At 34.1% G+C, this 22,236-nt stretch overlaps 1 protein-coding gene across 13 annotated transcripts in view; it reads right to left on the reverse strand.

Moving 5' to 3' along the window:
• The window catches only part of BCAS3 (BCAS3 microtubule associated cell migration factor), a 571,522-nt gene that overhangs the window by 408,525 nt on the left and 140,761 nt on the right, over positions 1-22,236 (reverse strand). For all 13 annotated transcript variants that reach the window (XM_033847806.2, XM_073797378.1, XM_073797379.1 and 10 more), the window contains exons 10-12: positions 18,718-18,794; positions 13,458-13,541; positions 3,508-3,678 (exon numbers count right to left, since the gene is read on the reverse strand). In XM_033847806.2, the coding sequence (XP_033703697.1) occupies positions 3,508-3,678; positions 13,458-13,541; positions 18,718-18,794 (332 nt within the window). The remainder of the gene's footprint in view (positions 1-3,507; positions 3,679-13,457; positions 13,542-18,717; positions 18,795-22,236) is intronic.

Raw genomic sequence — 22,236 nt, forward strand, 5'->3', positions numbered from 1 at the left:
CGCAACTAATAAAAGATCCCACATGCCACAACTAAAAAGATCCCGCATGCCAGGCACAGCCAAATAAATAAATATATTCTTTTAAAAGAGTATTAAAAAAATGTAGAGTATACTGCAAGCTTTTTGATTTCTTTCATGCTGATAGGTGACAAGTGGTATCTTAGGGTAGTTTTGTCTTTCTCTCATAACAAGTCAAGTCTAAAGATTTTACACCATTTGTAAGTATTTTATTTTTTCACTGAAATATTTTGTCCTTTGCCCACTTCTCTATTTTAACTCAATCTTATGATTCCCTTTCCTTTCATATATTATAACCCTATACCTCTCCTTCCAATACAATTAGCACTGAGTACTCTACTTGATGGTACTAATACAGAAGCCATCCAGCAAAAAGGCTCATTAATCTTGGTGAATACCAAAACCTCATGCCACTATATAGGATTCTTCGAATGTTCTCTTTATGAACTTCACAAATATAACAACCAGATACGTTTGTAGAGATTGTCTCCACTGCATCATCATCTTGCCTAAAATATCAATATCAAATCAATACCAGCGATATCCCAATACAGTTGTCCTGAGACATTTAATTTTTACTCACTACTTAACTAAACAGTCTAAACCCCCAAGTATATGTAGCAACAACTTGCGTTTGTTAAAACAAAGCAAAGCAAGGTGGATACAAGGTGGATAAGGCTTTATCATATGAACAAAAAGATAGACAAACACCATAGGAACCATCAAATTACTATGAATAACACTTGTATTTGCAACCAGGGCAAGAAATAGCTCTAGTTTATGTTATCATTCTGGAGCGTTTTTCTTTGATTAGAGACTTTGCCACCTTGTTAAACTAAAATTATATAAATTTATAAAGGCAAATTTTATCGCTTAACTTATCCTAGCCACGAAATGCTTTTAAATAAAACATGAAAGTAACACAGATAAAAATGGACAAAGTCAAGCAAATACATTCCCCTTTAATGCAGGCACCATACAGTGATCCTGTCACCATCAAATCAAACTAATCAATTCAGCATCAGAAAGATGGTGAATCAAATTTTATACACTATCCCTGTAAACATGAAAATATATTTATTAAAGGCTCAATGGCTTTAAACAGCAAAAGTGCACATAATGTCAGCTTTAGTTCCTGATATGTATAGGGACAAGAAGAAACACTACAGCTAAGGTCAAACATCAGTGGGAAAGGGCTAAAAGTGATAAATCCATGACATTAACCACTGCAGTCTTTCTAATACAATCCAGCATAACCTAAAAACAGCTTTGTACTTCAACTGAACTATTTATTAGAGACAAAAATGTCTTCCTGACAAAAAACAGATTCACATTAATAAAAGAAGACAGTATTATATTGAGGAAATTTTATTGCTTAAAAAAATATTTATAATTCCTTAAAAATGCACATAGCAACTTATTATTTATTTCCTGTCTTTTAATAGAATTTTTAAATCAATCAAAACTGCAGAATATGTTGTAAGTAGGAATGAAAAGAGATTATGCTCCCAACAAATAATAGAAAAGATAAAACTTTTCAGGTTGAGCAACACTTTCACTTTTTTAACTTTTAAAAGCTAACATTTCTATGATTCTTATTTCCTAATGAACAACTTTACTTGTTTCCAGGGTTAACAATGCACTTATACAGAAAAATGAACTTTTGTACAATCTGCTGTTCACTTCCATATTCCAAATGTGAGAATTCCAATTTAAAGTTATAAAAAGTTAACAAAGAACTAGGGGGAAAAAAACCCCAAAGAAACCACATGTGAAAACACAAGACCAAATTCTATGCTTTTCGTATAAATTAAATTTTTCTTTTTACTCATTACATAAATTAATGAGTTATAGCTCTATTTCATCAAAAATAATGAGATAACATTTTCAACTTTTAAATTACCACAAATCAGTCTGTCAACAAATGCTAGATTCTTAACAGATTTCAATCCACTCACCAAACTAGACAGTGTTGAGGAGGGTTGTTACTACTTAGTAAATGTGGGTGGCCTTGGAGGTGAATTAATTAAGAATCGAAGGACAAAAGAAAATATTTTTTACTTTAACACTCATAAAACACTAAGGGTTTATATATTTAATTCCAATTTAAAAAGAGAACATCTGTATGTGTCTATCAACTTGAGCTAATTAACACAACTTAAAAAAAAAAGTCATTACAGTCAACTGAAAAGTTTGCTAGCACTTCATTAAAATGAGTTTTAAACAGGAATACAAGTCTGTAACATATCTGATTAACCACAAAGTTAAGATGGGAAAGGCAGAGAATTGTATTATTCAGATTTTAAATAAAATATAATAGCCAGATTCAATAACCCAGAAATTCAAAGATTTTTGGGGGTGTTTTAATTGCAGCACAGTCCATATTTTTTTGAAATGCCACTTGATCTTACTATAGGAATTAGTATATGAGTACCAGCCAAATGTAATCTTTCATCAAGATGTAGAACCACATATACTGGAAGCAGATATTCTCAAAAGAACATGCAATATTTAGGGTTAATATTTTAATGGCTCACATACTTATGTTCTGAAAATGGAATTAAATATAAATTCTATATAAAATTAAAATAATTTCTATTTCCAAATCTTGCTCTACTCCTATCTCATTCTAGTAATCAGGTTTACATTGTGTATTTATAGCAAGGATCACAAACCATGAAAATTACCTTCCTTTCAGAAATGTATTTTAAAATTCATGACCATGATTCAAAAGAAAATACTGTCTATGAATGTATGAGGGAGAAAAACAAAACCCAACTGGTTTCTTTCTAGCAAGACTTACATAAGCATAACGTATTTCTCCATGTTTATAATCACTCCTAAATGTTTCTGAACATAGGCTGTAAAAATCTATTTTATGTGAAGATATAAGATCTTATAATAAGTTATTACCATTTATATATTCTAATACACTCTTTGAGATTTTTTTATATTTTTCCATATTTATAAGGAGGTACCTGTAATAAAATTTGTAATACAATTTATTAATATTATTGTCATTTATTACCATCATAATTAGTCATAATTAGTCTAAGTTATAACAAGTGTCATTAAAAAAAAGAAACAGTACTAAACAGTATAAATGAGATATATAATTATTTATTTATGGAACAAATGTCCTGATGAAGAGATAGCAAGAGATTTCTATAGAACCTCAATTTTACCTTCAGGTTTGATACATTAACAATGTCTGAAATAATAGGTTTTAACAAGTTACTCATCATTTTTTAAAAGGGTCTACACCATTTATAGTTTTTATAAAATATTGGCTATATTCCCTGTGTTGTACAATAATTACTCATCATTTTTTGAAAAAAACAAAATTCTAATCTGAGATAACCTTAATTTTCTACAATTCCAAATTAACACATCTCCAAATACATTTTGTATGATCTTGATCCCAAATGATATTGTTAGTTACTCCATCCTCTGCACAAAATGAACATTACATGCATCACATGTTCTTACCTGGCCCTCTCCAACTGTCTCAGTGTCGATTACTGTGATGATGCCTGGGACCAGAGGACTCCGCCTTGAATTACTATGGATGGCGACATCATCTTCTGTCACACCTGAAGGCAGCGTGCCTGTCAGCTGAGTCACCACCTTCCCAACCATTGTCAGGCCAGTTTTCAATGTCTATACAATGAAAGGTAAAATGTATGACTTCACATCAGTATTTGGATTCTAAATAGTAATACATGTTTTGTTAATTCACATTAAATTCTTTATTCTCTAACAAGCTTATATGTAGCAGTGCACTGTCACAGAAATTCAGTCTGATTTTTTTTTTTTTTTTTTTTTTTTTTTGCGTTATGTGGGCCTCTCACTGTCGTGGCCTCTCTCGTTGCGGAGCACAGGCTCCGGACATGCTGGCTCAGCGGCCATGGCTTATGGGCCTAGCCACTCTGCGGCATGTGGGATCTTCCTGGACCAGGGCATGAACCCGTGTCCCCTGCATCGGCAGGTGGACTCTCAACCACTGCGCCACCAGGGAAGCCCCAGTCTGATTTTTATACGATCTTAAATTTTAGTTAGAAAATTGGTATTAGATTGAGTGAATCAGTAGATTCCCCAAAGCCAGCATGGTGAGAATAAAGCTATCCAAAGAGTTTGTTTCACATGAGGATACAATTATACTTTTATTAACAATATTTATTTTTCCCCTCTCCTCAATGCATATAACTTAAAATATGTGAAATATTAAGAAGTAGCAACTATGTGATGTTCTATTTTTTAAACAGTATAAATCTAATACTGAGTCAACTTTTTAGCAGGAAAAAGACTGAGATACTGGTAGAATTCATATGTGAAAACAACTTTGATTCCAAAGTAAATCTATAATATGATGTTATATAATATTGTACACCAAGATTTGGCATGTAGAAAATACAGTCTCCATCTAAGATACTTTTTACTAGATGAATGAAATGTCATATAAAATTAACCAAGAAGGTTCTTTTCTCCCTGCTAACAGAAAACAATTTAATGTAATGGTCCTAATATATTATTTCAATTAAAGACAACTTAAGACGTTTCAGAATTACATTTTAGTTCCATTTCGTTGAAAACAAAGAGATGAAACTAACTCATGTGCATGTTTTCTTTTATGTGAATCTCATCTGATTATTCTCATAACCACTAACAAACAATCATGTTAAGTAACGGGGTTTTCTCTTTTTGTCCGAAAGGGAAGAAAGTGAAAACAAAGAGAAAATTATGTGATTCATAAGCACATTAACATATCTAATCATTAGAGCCAAAATAAGTTGTTTAGATTACATGGACATATCAGAAATTATGTATGATACAATAGACACATATCCTCATACTGTGAGGAAAAGTTTTTATTAAAATACTTCAAATTAATCTTCAATACCATGACTTGCTCTTTTTAAAATAATTATGGACCTATATTCTAGCATATGCTACAGCTAAATTTTAAAATGTATATTATATATACAGCATTTCAAATATTAATTTATAAATGCTACTAGGCAAAAAAAGGTTGTTTATAAAGGCCTAAATGTAATTTAAACAACAACCAGATGGAACTAAAAAAAAAAACGAAACAGGGCTTCCCTGGTGGCGCAGTAGTTGAGAGTCTGCCTGCCGATGCAGGGGACACGGGTTCGTGCCCCAATCCAGGAAGATCCCACATGCCGCGGAGCGGCTGGGCCCGTGAGCCATGGCCGCTGAGCCTGCGCGTCCGGAGCCTGTGCTCCGCAACGGGAGAGGCCACAACAGTGACAGGCCCACGTACCGCAAAAAAAAAAAAAAAGAAACATACATAATATATGTATTATTTTACTGTAGCTACGTTCCACGGAAACTTGATTATGAACTCAGAAATGGTTAAGGCTCTTTAACAAAAATGATTTGGATAGATATCCTCAAACACCTCTACTCTTTAAAGAAGAGAAAATTGAGGCTACAGAAGTTAAAGAAAATGGCAGCTCAAACAGCCAGCCAACGACAAAGCCAGAACTCAAAACCAGGACTATCTCCAAACCACTATCCAGTATTGCCTTGTAATCTATTCCTGTTACTACCTGTGATCTCACACACTTCATGAATTCAGTACACAAATGCATACTGGGAAGGAGAAATGAAAACCGTAATAGTGTATCCTAATAAATACTTAAATAAAATAATCAGCAAAGCCATTTGCTGAATTCAAGCAAAATGATATAACTTACAGCTGACTGAAACCAAGAAAAAGCCACAAATCAATTGTAACTGTTTTGTTTAGTGCTAAAAACTCAAACTGCAGTGATTATAAAACACATTAGTGCTCCTCAATTAGCAGCCAAACATTTATTTCAATAATTCACAAGAAATGACTTACACAAAGTCTGTTAGAGTGTTGTCAAGAAAGCCTCTGAAGGACCAACAAAACCAGGCGCCACAGTATATTGATGTCAAAGCGGGCCAGGAAGCCTGATTAACCTCTGAGATGCTTCAGCTGATGTACTTACTCCATTAATGCTAATGGAGATGCTCCCACTTAAACGGAGCTATCCCTTTATCAAAGGAATGCCTTTCAGGTTTAAAGTCTTTAATTGTTTATCCTCCCTGTTTGCCCTTGAGCTAATTATTTCATGCTCTTATACCAATGAAAAGGAATAAAACTAAAATAACTGGAGCACACAGAAAGTGGAAGTAACATACCAAAGCAAACCACAAGATAAAGGGAAAAGTTAATAGAAGAGAACTAGGAAAAAAACTCCAGAAAGAGGGGAAAAAGAGTAGTATATTTCAGCATTAAAGGCTAATATTACAGAAAGAGTTAATGATGCTTCTAAAAACAAAAAACAACAACTTAGGACTATTGGTTGGGTCTTCTTATCAGTGGACAAAAAATTAAACCCAAAATTTAACAGTCATCAAATCTTTACTTTGTATAGTAAGTAACATGACGGTACTATCTATCATAGCTCATTAACTTTCAAATAAGGTCTAATGCAGGGTGTGAGAGAGGGGTGCTGGAAGCTTTCTACATTAGTAAAGACCTTTGCCTCTAGGAGAAATTTGTTTCCATGTTAGAGTCATATCAGCGAGCACTAGTGTCCTCACAATCTGAAGAATATTACAAGAATATTCACATAACTAATCTGTACTGTAAAGTGCTGAACATAAGACTATAACGAATGTGTCAGATAATCTACTGTGACCAAGAATTCAAATGAGCATGGTTCTTATTCTGTTCTGTTGCAGACAGATTTGCCAAAGGGTCACTAGTCATCTTTAACCTTTCTCAGGCCATATCAGTTGTCCTCCCTATCCATTAGGACTAATGGTGCTGCTTTCACAAAAGCTGTTAGTTGTCATTAAGAAGTTATCAGATAACAGGAGAAAACAGAGGCATTTTTATTAAATCAATTTACAACGCTGGGGTTAAAACACATTAAAAGGAAAAATCAAATAAAACAGTTATAAGGTAACTAGAATATATGGACCAAGATTTAATAAATATTTCAAAATAATCCAATTTGAACAATTTCAATATTAAACTTCTTCCTTCAATACGACCTCAGAGAATTTTTCACTATTATATTCTTTATAAGGAAAGCCAAATTATTTGGAAAGATGAATTTTAAGTGCTATTTGAAAATCCAGGAAAAAAAAAAGATTATTTCCTCTGAAGAGATCCAAACACATATACAATTAATATAATTTATACTTACAATTGTAATGTAAGACATAAAAGAGAATTAAAAATTTAATAATTATTCCTTCTATATAACAATGTGGTTAACCTATATGAAGCCACATGAGAAGCTATCAGAGAGAGAATATTAATGATTACTCTGTCAAAGGAAGTGTAGCATTCTTTTTTTTCCCAAATTCATTATTACATTTATTCCATTATTGAATTCATTTATTGACTGCTACATATTGGGTTTACAGAAATGAACAAAATATAGTCCCCGACCTCAAGGAATTCACCATCTAGTGGGAGAGACTAATAAACTGACAATCATAAACAATTATACACACACACATATGTTACCAAACCAGGTTCATCTTGCCCAACACACAGCAAGCCAAAAAGCTGAGACATCGAGGTTTGTAGCAAAGAGAAGTTTTCTTCACAATATAGCCAAGCAAGAAGACAGGAGAACAAATCTCAAATGCACCTCCCTGAAGGCAAGGGGCTCAGGGTATTTATGTGATAAAGAATAAAGAAGCAGGGCGGTCTGAGGTGTGGGGAGTGTGGGAAGCGTGGGGGAAAATGATTGGGAAAAAATGTACAGGCATAACAAAGCTACAGGTCTCTGCACATTCAAAAGATCATGGAGCAGACCCTTGCAAAGGCCCAGGTGAAGGGTAGGTGGCCCCATCCAGTCTCTTTTTCTTTTTCAATAAAAGTGTTTGTTTCATTTTTTTTAACTTTACTTTTTTTATACAGCTGGTTCTTATTAGTTATCTACTTTATACATATTAGTGTATACATGTCAATCCCAATCTCCCAATTCACACCACCACCTCCCCACCCCACTATCCCTGTGTGGTGTCCATCCGTTTTTTCTCTACATCGGTGTCTCTATTGCTGCCTTGCAAACCGGTTCATTTGTACCATTTTTCTAGATTCCACATATATGCATTATTTGTTTTCCTCTTTCTGACTTCACTCTGTATGACAGTCTCTGGATCCATCCACGTCTCTACAAATGATCCAATTTCGTTCCTTTTTATGGCTGAGTAATATTCCATTGTGTATATGTACCACATCTTCTTTATCTATTCATCTGTCGATGGACACTTATGTTGCTTCCATGACCTGGGTATTGTAAACAGTGCTGCAATGTACATTGAGGTGCATGTGTCTTTTTGAATTATGGTTTTCTCTGGGTATATGCCCAGTAGTGGGATTGCTGGGTCATATGGTAATTCTATTTTTAGTTTTTTAAGGAACCTCCATACTGTTCTCCATAGTGGCTATATCAATTTACATTCCCACCAACAGTGCAAGAGGGTTCCCTTTTCTCCACACCCTCTCCAGCATTTGTTGTTTGTAGATTTTCTGATGATGGCCGTTCTGACCGGTGTGAGGTGATACCTCATTGTAGTTTTGATTTGCATTTCTCTAATAATTAGTGATGTTGAGCAGCTTTTCATGTGCTTCTTGGCCATCTGTATGTCTTCTTTGGAGAAATGTCTATTTAGGTCTTCTGCCCATTTTTTGACTGGGTTGTTTGTTTTTTTAATATTGAGCTGCATGAGCTGTTTATACATTTTAGAGATTAATCCTTTGTCCACTGATTCATTTGCAAATATTTTCTCACATTCTGAGGGTTGTTTTTTCATATTGTTTATAGTTTCCTTTGCTGCGCAAAAACTTTTAAGTTTCATTAGGTCCGTTTGTCCATTTCCATTGTTTATTTTTGTTTTTATTTCCATTACTCAAGGAGGTGGATCAAAAAAGATCTTGCTGTGATTTATGCCAAAGAGTGTTCTTCCTATGCTTTCCTTTAAGAGTTTTATAGTGTCTGGTCTTACATTTAGGTCTTTAATCCATTTGGAGTTTATTTTTGTGTATGGTGTTAGGAAGTGTTCTAATTTCATTCTTTTACATGTAGCTGTCCAGATTTCCCAGCACCACTTATTGAAGAGGCTGTCTTTTGTCTATTGTATATCCTTGCCTCCTTTACTGAATGTAAGGTGACCATACGTGTGTAGGTTTATCTCTGGGCTTTCTATCCTGTTCCATCAATCTGTATTTATGTTTTTATGCCAGTACCATATTGTCTTGCTTACTGTGGCTTTGTAGTATAGTCTGAAGTCAGGGAGTCTGATTCCTCCAGCTCCGTTTTTTTTCCCGCAAAATTACTTTGGCTATTCAGGGTCTTTTGAGTCTCCATACAAATTTTAAGATTTTTTGTTCTAGTTCTGTAAAAAATGCCATTGGTAATTTGATAGGGATTGCACTGACTCCGTAGATTGCTTTGGGTAGAACAGTCATTTTCACAATATTGATTCTTCCAATCCAAGAACATGGTATATCTCTCCACCTGTTTGTATCATCTTTGATTTCTTTCACCAGTGTCTTATAGTTTTCTGAGTACAGGTCTTTTACCTCCTTAGGTAGGTTTATTCCTAGGTATTTTATTCTTTTTGTTGCAATGGTGAATGGGATTGTCTCCTTAATTTCTCTTTCTGATCTTTCGTTGTCAGTGTATAGGAATGCAAGAGATCTCTGTGCATTAATTCTGTATCCTGCAACTTTACCAAATTCATTGATTAGCTCTAGTAGCTTTCTGGTGGCATCTTTAGGATTCTCTATGTATAGTATCATGTAATCGGCAAATAGTGACAGTTTTACTTCTTCTTTTCCAATTTGTAGTCCTTTTCTTTCTTTTTCTTCTCTAATTGCCATGGCTAGGACTTCTAAAACTATGTTGAATAACAGTGGCAAGAGTGGACATCTTTGTCTTGTTCCTGATCTTAGAAGAAATGCTTTCAGTTTTTCACCACTGAGAATGATGTTTGCTGTGGGTTTGTCGTATATGGGCCTTCATTATGTTGAGGTAGGTTCCCTCTGTGCCCCCTTTCTGGAGAATTTTTATCATAAATAGGTGTTGAACTTTGTCAAAAGCTTTTTCTGCATCTATTGAGATGATCATATGGCTCTTATTCTTCAATTTATTAATATGGTATATCACACTGATTGATTTGCATATATTTAAGAATCCTTGCATCCCTGGGATAAATCCCACTTGACCATGGTGTATGATCCTTTTAATGTGTTGTTGGATTCTGTTTGCTGGTATTTTGTTGAGGATTTTTGCACCTATATTCATCCGTGATATTGGTCTGTAATTTTTTTTGTTGTATCTTTTTCTGCTTTTGGTATCAGGGTGATGGTGGCCTAGTAGAATGAGTTTGGGAGTGTTTTAATAAATGTTTCAAAATAATCCAATTTGAACAATTTCAATATTAAAATTCTTCCTTCAATACGACCTCAGAGAATTTTCCGCTATTATATTCTTCATAAGGAAAGCCAAATTATTTGGAAAGATGAATTTTAAGTGCTATTTGAAAATCCGGGGTGGGCAAAAAAGATTATTTCCTTGAAGGAGATCCAAGCACATATATAATTAATATAATTTATACTTACAATTGTAATGTGAGACATAAAGAAGAATTAAAAATTTAATAATTAATCCTTCTATATAACAAAGTGGTTAACCTACATGAAGCCACATGAGAAGCAGTCGTCAGAGAGAGAAAAATATTAATGATTACTCTGTCAAAGAAAGTGTAGTATTCTCTTAAGGAGCACATACTACATGGCTTTTCAAATATTCTCCATGTTATATATCTCATGGTAATATATCATATTACCTAGAAATTATTAAAATCGTAAGAAATAATAAGAAGAAATTTTATTTTCTATTTTCAGTAATGACAGGCTAGGTAAATCAGATCAATCCTACCAATGAAAACAAGTAGGAAAACCGGGGAGTTTATTTTTCTTTAATTCTGCTTGAAGTTACTGAATATTGAACAAAATAGTGATGAGTTACTAGGTCAAAATCCAAGAGAACAAAGAAATCCAGACATGTGAGCTGGTATTTAGGCCTAAATGCACAGGATGATTCTAGAGGGGGCTTCTAAGAGACTGAGTAGTGCTTTTGATAGACTTGTGGAACTAGGTAGTCATGTTCAAGGGGGTCTACTTTCCCTGCATGCTTTGGGTTGAAACATAAAGGGACATACAATAGAAATAAGAGTGAACCTGTAGTAATCAGGATCTTACAGCTATTTCAGGTGACCTTTATTTAAATAATTTAAGTAATTCTCAATCTGTGAAATTGGATTAAGATGATCCAAGCCTAGATCTCAAACTCACATCTGTTTCTACAAATCTTTTTTAAAAATTCTAGCAAACAAGGAGTCAAGACATCATAAATGAGAACTAACAGTAAACAACAAAAACACAACTAAAAGGGAGCCAGATAGTGAAATGATCAGAAACAGACCATGTCTACTATGTTTAAATAGTTTGGCAATTTGAGAAAAACTGAATTCTAGAGAACCAGAAACTATCACTATTTACTAAAATGTTTTATCAATGCATATATGTTCGATTTTATCAAACGCTTTTGGTGCATATATTGAGATAATTTGTATCATTTTCTCCTTTATTCTGCTAATGTGGCAAATTACACTCACTGATTTTGAGTAGTAAACCAGCCTTAATTGTGGAATTATCCCAAATGGATTATGACACATCATCCCTCTGTGTATTTTTTTTTTCTGCTAGTATTTTGTTTAGGATTTTTCCTATCTATGTTAATGAGCAAGACAGGACTATAGCTTTCCTTTTTCATAATGCTCTTGTTAAGTTTCAATATCAAGGTGATCTTAAATCATGAAACAAGATGAGGCATAACCTGACCTTTTTATTCTATAGAAGAGTTTTCATAATATTGCCATTGTTTATTTTTTTTTAACTGAATTATAGTTGATTTACAAGATTGTGTTAGTTTCAGGTGTATGGGAAAGTGATTCCACTACATATTTTTTTTCAGATTATTTTCCATTATAGGTTATTACAAGATATTGAATATAGTTCCCTGTGCTATACAGTAAATCCTTATTGTTTATCTATGCCATTGTTTATTCATAAACATTAGATAGAATTCTCTGGAGAAGGTATCTAAATATGACAGTATCTTTGTGAGATTTTTCTTTCCTTAGCAAAGTTCTATATCCACTTAGACAACAAAGTACAGGAATTATAAGTGTACACCATGATAAATTTTCACAAGTGAACATACTAATATAACAGGAGTGTAATCTATAATATAACAGTAAAAATTATAAAGTAATATATTTATAACTACACTACTTAATTATGGAAGTCATTTTTATGTTCTTATCATGGAAAACTGGAACTAAGTCGGCTAAATAACACTGATGCTGCCTAATTACTCTGTTTCAGATTTCTCTTCACTGAAATAACCATAATTTTTTCATACAGAGGAGAAAAGTAAACCATTCTTATAAAGATTCTGAAATCTAAAATATATAGGGCTGTAAGCAAAAAGCCATTCAATAATTCCCTTTGAGTGAAAAATATGTAATGCTTCTCTCATCAAACCACATCATGTAAGCATTTGTGATCAGTCTTGAAGTATTTTTGTATTTGTTTTACATAAAACAGTGTGACCTTTGATTCCCTCCCTGTGGTTTGTTTTAAACTGTTGTTCTTTTCTGAATAGTTGTGCTTTCTATTACATGCTGTCATTTAGATTCACTATGTCATCCCTATTATTAGAATTGTTTTGTTGTATACTTCACAATTCAAAAGGATGGTGATTATAAGGATACCTTATAATCAGCATAAAGTTTACGAGCCATCATCATAATTAACCCTCGCACATACACAAAAAGAACTCACTTGACAAACATGCAGGGGGCAGCTCTGTGACATGAAAGGATCTTTGAATGCGCCAGGGATTTCGCTCAAAGTTTTGTTAAGGAATAATATTTTTTTTTATGTCAAGAAGATTCATAAATGTTCAAAAATGCAAAGGGATGTCAGTATAGGTAGAATGATGCAAATCACACACACACACACACACACGCACACACACACAAATCCAGAAGTTACTACTTAAAACATGTAAAGCTTCTTTCCAAAGTAATTAGATTACAGACTTTGACCTAGCTAACAGACTTAAATATTTTAAATTGGATAAATACAAACCTTATAATCATTACAATAGAATATAAAGTATGATTTAGGAAACTTAAGAGATTAAATACCTAATCATTTTAAGTCACCAGTTCTCTTGAGTGACAAAATAATTCTGACTTACTTAAGTTTGTTCGACCTTTGCAAATGAAAAGGGAACGTGATAATTACTCCACAAAATCGTACCTCCTAGAGACTACTGGATACTTACTTTAGCAGCACTAATGACTGTGGCAGTATAAGACTGAATGTTGTCTCCACAGGCTCCACCACGGGACTGATGACATCGAATCAACTGGAAAGAGAGAGAATGACCAGAAAGTTATTTCTATTAAACTGTTTAACTCTACAGGCTCTTAAGATAGAGCTTATTTACCATGCAGAATGATGGTGGTGGGTGGGAATGTTTGCATGAGTGTTTTCCAGACAAACAGCTAAAAGCCCTGCTGAGACACTTTTACCCCTTTTTATAATCTACTGGTGCCACTCAAGCAGTTTCATGCTCAAATACGATTTTTAATTACAAGATGAATAGTCTTTAAGAATTCATAAACTCTGAAATGGTAGGATTTGAGATCTGGCAGGCTTTCCACAAATAAATTTTAGAAACATAATCAAAGGACTTAGCCATGACTTCCTAACATTAAATATTTAACATGCTAACAAACTGGAGGTTTTGTCCTCTTAATTCCTACATAAAGATTGTAAAAGGAAACTTTAAAAAACAGACAAAAGAATGTGCCGTATTTCCATTTTCAATTGTGTTTGTGGGGAAGTGGCACAAATTATGCATAAATCAACTATGACACATAATAGCTGTCCACTTCAGAGGGCTCACCAGTTTTAACATTAGAATGAAAAAGACATGCCCTTATTCATAAATAAGTAAATCAAACTGTCAATTTCCAAAGTGAATCAGTAGTTTGACATGCATGATTCTCTCATGAGCTGAGCAATTAACCAAGACTAAATTCTCCACTGCTCCTACACTTCTAAATTTAAAGAAAAAATAGAAAGAAAAAGAAAGAAAAGAAGAAAGAGACAGAACGAAAGGGAAATAAAAAATCATTAGCCAGATTTTTACACTTAAAATTTTCAATAAAACGGCAATAGTAGACTATTAGAACAGCTCCACATTGTGATATGAATATGAATTCAGAACAAATCTTCCTCTCCCAAAATATAAAAACAAAAAAAATGTTCTATATAATTTAAAACCAGGTCACTTGATAAAGATTAATATGTGAAACTTTTATTCTTTTATTATAAAATCAAACTTTTCTTCATCACTGATTTGTATTTAAAAAAAAAAATCCCTTAAGACAATAGTGCTGTGGAATTTTCCAAATCGCAGGTGACTGGCAAATGTAGTTTCACACGGGAAAAGAGGGAGCTTGAAAAGTGATCACTTTAGCTAATAAAAAGAATCTCTCTCACTTACTCACCCAGTCACTCATTCATTCATTCACAAATACACATTTGAAGAATTATGAAAATTATCCCCTCTGCTGCCTTCTGAAGCATGTGCAAGGAAAGACATATCCTAGAAACACTATCTTTTCCCTGCTTCAGGTAATTAAAATAACCAAGGAAAACAAGCAATACTATCACCTTTTCAATTCATCTAAATCTGAGTCAGCATTTCTACATAAACATAACTAAGCCAGAAATTTCTTTAAAACTTAGACTCATTACAAAAGTTATATTTGCATCTCAGTACATCAAAATAAAAGATAAACCAGAAATTTCCGTAGTGCAAAAATCTATCATGCCCAAATCCCAGGAAATAATGGTAAGTGAAAAAAGCGACGTATAAAAGACCATGTATATAATGTTATCTTTGGGGAAATAAAGGGAAATATAAATATATCTATATAACATATGAGAAAATATATACGCATATAAATAAATATAAAGACAAATGTATACAATTATGTATCAGATGAAAACTGTAACAATGAAGGAAGGCAGAAAAAGGGGGATAAAGGACAAACTAACTAAAATAACCTATGAACACAGTATTTGATTGCATACCTTCCATTTTAGGCAGTAATGAAAGCAGAGAAAATTGCAAGAAAATCCTGAACTCTTTGTAGTTGGTTTGATTTTTGCAGTGGTATGAGCAAGCAACTCTGTAATTACTTTTTGGCATTATAGGATTGAAGAAATGAAGAAAACGTGCTGATGTCATGGTCTCCTATCCAAAACAAAGGACATACAAATAGGAAACGGGGGACAAAAAGAGAGAATCCTGTGGAAATGCCAATATGACCTCTTCATTTCCAAAATGTACATGTGTATATGGGTATACATGGGTGCACAAATATGCATATATGTATATTTGCCTCTTTATGTGTATAATAAGTGTGTGTGGATATATAACATGCATATTTCTAAACTTTGTCCACTGAAAGAGTCTAGAAGCAAAAATACGCCAGTAACAATGAACACATCTACTGGACAACAGCTTAGTATCTAATACCATTGCCCATTAAAAAGAAACAGTAAAATCAGAAGAAGATGATTCCAGGGCTGGGACAAGGCAAGTACAAGATGGACCTGGACTTATTCTTATGATAGCAAGTAAGGAAATTATTTTTTTTTAATTTTGATGAAGCCACAACACAATGTCACAAGAAGCAGACTAAAGGGGCTCTCATTGGTCAACTCTGGCATAATTTGAAAACCAAAATAATTAAAGACAGAAAAAAATTAAAAACTACTTAAAAAATAGGAATCATTAACCCCTATCAAAAATATAGAAACAGGAAGATTTAAAAAGAAGGGAAAGTTCTTGATTATGATAGAAAGCCAAATGCCTACAGGTAAATGTGTAGTGGGAAGTGGAAAACCATTAATTTGAAATCCTCATAGTAAAGACTGGTTCAGGCAGGAATCATCAATGGATGCTAAAATTAGGTAGGCTAAGATTTTGATAAAATGCAGGATATAAGCATGCTCTTTCCACATTATTAGTTACAAGAGGAAAAAATAGTACTTATTCAGTACAGAAACTGGACAAGACCTTGACAAAATTAGCATCACCAATGAAGGACAGACATATACCATGTGCCTCCAGATGTGACGCTGTGGGAAGTCCAGACCAGCACTCATACAATACTATAGTATTCCAGACAGAAATACATAACCCGAATATAATCAAGAGAAAACATCAAAACACTGAAAATAAAAAGCATTCTACTTAAAAGAATAAGGGGTAGATGTAGGGGGCTGTAGTCTTCAAAATTACCAATCCTGTAAAAGATAAAAAAAGAAGGGACACTCTTACAAGATATAATACCTGATCCTAGACTGGATCTGCACTATAGGAAAAAATTTTCTACAGATGATATGATAGGGTTAATTGACAAAATTGGAACATGGATGCTATAATAGATAAAAGTAGCTTATCAATATTAAATTGGCAGACTTCCCTGGTGGTGCAGTGGTTAAGAATCCGCCTGCCAATGCACGGGACACAGGTTCAAGCCCTGGTCCGGGAAGACCCCACATGCTGTGGAGCAACTACGTCCATGCACCACAACTACTGAGCCTGTGCTTTAGAGCCCGCGAGCCACAACTACTGAGCCCACATGCCACAACTACTGAAGTCCACGTGCCTAGAGCCTGTGCTCTGCAACAAGAGAAGCCACTGCAATAAGAAGCCCACACACCACAACGAAGAGTAGTCCCTGCTCACAACTAGAGAAAGCCCGCGCGCAGCAACGAAGACCCAACGCAGCCAAAAATAAAATAAATAAATTTTTTAAAAATTAAATTGGCTGATAACTTAAGTATTCTGGGGTAATGTGATATATGCAACTTACTCTGAGATTGTTCAGAGGTCAACCTAAGTAAAGAGTACATGGGTGTACTTTATAACATTTGTACTCTATTAATTCTTGCAGGTTTTCTGCAAGTCTTCCAAGTTAAAAGTACACTTAAAAATAGGCACTGAAAAACAAACACAATCAAGATAATATGGCCTCTTGGTTAAAACTGTAGTCAAAGAGCATTTTCACTGAAAGAAACTGTTGCTCCAAAATTTAATTTCTGCAGTTCCACACTCAGCCCAAATGCTACTACAATCAGAAACTGTTAACAAATACTAGCTCTTATGTAAATACCATGGAAACACATTTATCTGGAAATATTTCTTCCAAAGGATGGTACAACCATCTGATTAGTAAACTCCTTGTGAATGCCACTACACGTCCTGGTCTCCGTATATAACACTAGATATTACTGACACGTATCTCTACAAAGGCAAAGGCAAGACAAAGGCAAGACAACTGGCACACTTTGATGCTATGCATCTATGAAGGAAGTTTTTTCCATAAGAAAATAATATGTAACTCTTTGCATAATACCTACAATCCTAAATGAGTAGTTTCCCACACATCACAATAAATCTGCAAGAGCCAAGGGACAATGTATTTATCTTCCTCTTGGAAGTCTTGGATGTCTCCGGCACTCAAAGAAATTTCCTACAGACATAATCATTAGAAGATACCATGATGTCAGCACACTGAATTGTATGCCTCTTGTCTTATTTGAAAAGAATGAATTTGAAAAGTGATATACTGGATAATCCAGAGAAAGAAGAGGGTAGAGTATAAATACAGCATTCACTAAAATGCAAAATACCTATATGTAGCGGACAGAATTCTGGAAAAAGCATCAAGGGATTCATCCAGAAAAATAAATTCCTCCAGTAGTTTCTTGATTTTGTGAATTCCAGAGGCTAGAGATATACTGTGGTTTCACCAAATAATTGTTGTACTTACCATATCCAGACTTGTGTCAAGAACTCTTCAATACATATTATTTCATATTATTCTCAATATACAGTAACCATACAAACAAGCAAAAAGGGAACAAAAAAATGATCTTCTTTGAAGTCTGTAATATTTTTTTAGGTTTCGTTCTATATTCATATGCAGGGCACTAAATGGCATAAAAAGGGATTTGCCCTTTGCTTTGAACTAGACATAAAAAAAGTTTCAATGTATAAATATAATATCTTCATTTACTATGATGACCTTAAGAGATAAGTGAGATTGATAAATAACAACAAATGGCAGAATGTTTGTTTAGATTTAAATGTACACATACAGTTGAAGTCCATTAAATTATTCTATGCCTCAGGTTCCCAACCTACTACTAAAGACAGAAGTCATTCCTGCCTCCTGATTTCTAGCTCCACAGAAACTCCTGTGATGATATCAATGCTGTGATTTAAAATTAATGGAGTAAAGTTCTCTATATAAAACTAAGCCTGGAAAAGTAAGGCTGAGTCCAAATATTGATCCTGAGCAATAAGATCAGACAACTGGGTGCCCAATTAAAACAAAAACCAAACCAGAGAAAACAAACTAGTAAGTTAAACATTCATTATTGGTTGTTAATTACCTTTGGAAAACTCTTCAACACTTGCTCCATTACAAACATTCCAACACGGCCCTGCTTACCTTGTTTTCTGCATAAGCAAGCCAGCGGCTCCCAAGAGCAATAGGATTCATGTTGGGCCCGGGACAAGGGTAGCAGCCTGAAAATTTTTAAATGGCAATGTAAGAAATTTAATAATTTCCGTTGGTGCATCATATTTTGATGCCATAAAAACAGAATAATCAAATGCTTTTATTTTTTCAAGTCTCACATAAAATTCCCATAACCTAGTCATTATTTTAATAGCTAAAAGAGGTTCATTTTTTTCTCCTCTCCAGTTTCCTTTGGGTTTTGACTCTGTTCCAATAAGAAATAAATCTGGGAAGAACTGGTATTCACTTTTCGCAAAAATTGGGCATTTTATACAGTTATTCCTGGAACAAGAGAGAGAAGCCAAGAAGAATCATTTAAAAATCATAAGCCTACAATTTCATAAGTCTAGCAAAACTGTTTAGAGAAGAAAGAGAAAGGATACAATTGGCTCAGGAATTTAAGGGCAAAGATAAGAAAGACATAACCCTAAAATAAAATGACAATAACAGGGGCAGGGTAGAACAAGTAACTTAGGTGTGGAGCTAATGGGGAGAAGTAATCCACAAAGGGTGCATCAGGAGATGATGGGGAACTAATTTACATAATCCTATGCATTTACATTAAGCATTCAATTTCATTCTTCTTACTTTCAGCCCAGCCAAAAACAATCTAGTAGGTAGGATTATTTTGTGGTTCTCCAATTTCAAAAAAAAAAATCACACATTCCTGACAGTGGTCACCAACACCATGGAAACACCAATGCCATCTTCCCGAACTCCACTAAACAAGACACAACACAGTTCAGTCAAGTAAGTGATATCTGTCATCCGTGAGGGTCTCATCTCCCCTTCTGACTATACCAATAAGGTCTCTGAGTATAATGTCCTCATCTGTCAGCTACACAAAATAATATTACAGGGTTTCACAAAACTGCTTTTAAGGGACTACTCAAAGGAGACTGCAGAATCAAAGAACACAAAAAGCCTAACCTACAGAATTCCTTGTTTATCATTCCACAAGTATCTGGTTAATATTTTCACAAATGTTTTTCCCTAAAATGTACACTAGCGGATCAAACTGAGGTTATCTATTTCATAGTTTAGGTCTCAATTTGGAATCTAAACTTATACGAGACAGGTTTTTATAAAAATAACCTTTTCTTCCCATGACAAAAAAACAAAACAATACAAACAAAGAAAAACAGCCAAACTGCATGAAACACATGAGCGTACCAGGAAAAAATAGCTAATCTGAATAGCATGAACAGCACACCTGAAAATACCTTACCCAGCAGAAAGTCTCAGTCTAGGGCTGATCCTAACAGGAATAGAGTTATCAATGAATGAATAACTACTTTGACAAGTACTGTCAAAAATAAAAATAGGCTTCCCTGGTGGCGCAGTGGTTGAGTGTCCGCCTGCCGATGCAGGGGACACAGGTTCGAGCCCTGGTCCGGGAAGATCCCACATGCCGCGGAGTGGCTAGGCCCGTGAGCCATGGTCGCTGAGCCTGCACGTCCGGGAGAGGCCACAACAGTGAGAGGCCCGCGTACCGCAAAAATAAATAAATGAATAAAATAAATAAAAAATAAAAAAAATTTATATGTTCTGTAATATATTTATTTATCTTTTTGCTTCTTTATTTTCTGTCTTCCTCCCACTTGATTAAGGTCGTGTTTGTGTCTTTTGTTCACAGTTAAATCTATACTGCTTAGAATAATACCTGAAAAATAGCTTAATAAATGTTTGAATAAATTAAACAATGCACCTAAATTAATCAAAGCATATGTATAAGACACACTTGCAAAAAAAAAAGTCATCTACAGAAGAAAAATTTTCAAATATTTTTCAAATATTGTGCTTGCCTATTCTTTACGTTAGGCTTTTTGTGTTCATTTTAAAGCCATTTTTTAATAGAAATCTTCCTTAATTGTACATACATGCTTGCCTGAATTCAGAAAGCCTTTGAGTAGCAATCGTGGTGATTCTGAAATAGTAATGCCGTTGTGTTCACAGCCACTAGAGAAGCGCAAGTCGCTGTTGCTTTTGTTACTACTAGTTTTCATTTCAGCTCCTTCAACTCCATCTACTTTGAGTTTTCTTTTTTCTTTTTTTTTTCGCCACACCGAGCAACCTGTGGGATCTTGGTTCCCTGACCAGGGACTGAACCCGGGCCCTCGGCACGGAGTCCTAACCACTAGACCACCAGGGAATTCCCTGAGTGTTCATTTTTAAAGAAGATGAAGATAATAATCCTAAGAGAAAATCCATATGTCATACAAAATATAAGATGTAAGTTTTCTAATGTTTCACTCATTGTTTAAAAACTTTTTTTGTATTTCAGGGTTTAAAGTGGTGTGTTTGGAATGTTTGGATTTCTGGAAAATCAGCTTCTGGGTAACTGTGATGTTACTATAATCACTGAAGGCATATTATGGACACATATTATGGACATATACATAGAAAAAAAAGGTCCACTAATATAATACAAAGACAACACACTCTAATGTATATATCACACAGTATTTACATAATAGATTTCATTATGACACCCACACCTAAATGTACTTTTTTCACACCAAAATGTACTTTTATATAAGTGTATATACATAGACCATATATACTTTCAGAACTGGAGAAATGAGCATAAACACTGTCTATAAGAAAATTTCCCCTTTTAAAATGTCATAAAAAAATAACCAAATAAAAAACAGAAATAAATACCTGTGAATTGTGGCATTACATTAGAGGCAGCTAATCTCCTGAACTTTAAAGTCAACATAATCTAACTCAACCAACTCCGATAACTATTTTGCCTCAACAGATCCTAATAATATATAAGTATACCTGCCTTCCAAATACTAAAGAATACTAAGAAAAGATGTAGTTTACAATTCTCCATTTCACTTTTTGAGTCAATGTTTTTAGAAAGCTAGTGGATCTCAAGAATTATAGTGTATTGGAATGAAAGCAAATTGTTTTTCTGCTCTCCAAAAAACATTTTACAGCTGGAATCAGCAGACCATCAGCCTCTCAGCACTATCCCAACTTTATAAGCATGACTCCTTTAAAGATTAACCATTGCCTCCAGCTAAACTCTGAAAACAAGTGAAGAAAAAAGAAACAAAAAACAACAAAAAAAACACAACCCAAACCTCTATAATACTGGGACTAATTCTAACAAGGTTACAATGTTTGTGAACAAAGTAAAAGAGAGCTGGATATTTTAAAATATCAGGTTTCCAAATTTAAATAAAGGTAAAATCCACAAAAAGCATGCTACATGAAGATGATTCTATAACTAAAAGATTCTTGAGACTGATGCAATTTTACATGGCATCCGCCCAGAATGTTGGTCCTAGTGGGGAGAAGACCTGAACTCATTTTGAAAAACAAAGGATTTAACTACTCTCTGTAACACCCTGCCTTATTTTTCTTGGAAAAGACAACTCAAAAGATTTCAGACCTTTTTCGAAAAAAAAGATGTCTGCATTTATGGTCAATTGGCTT

This window comes from Tursiops truncatus, chromosome 20 (assembly GCF_011762595.2).
Source record: "Tursiops truncatus isolate mTurTru1 chromosome 20, mTurTru1.mat.Y, whole genome shotgun sequence".
Classification (NCBI taxonomy): Eukaryota; Metazoa; Chordata; class Mammalia; order Artiodactyla; family Delphinidae; genus Tursiops; species Tursiops truncatus.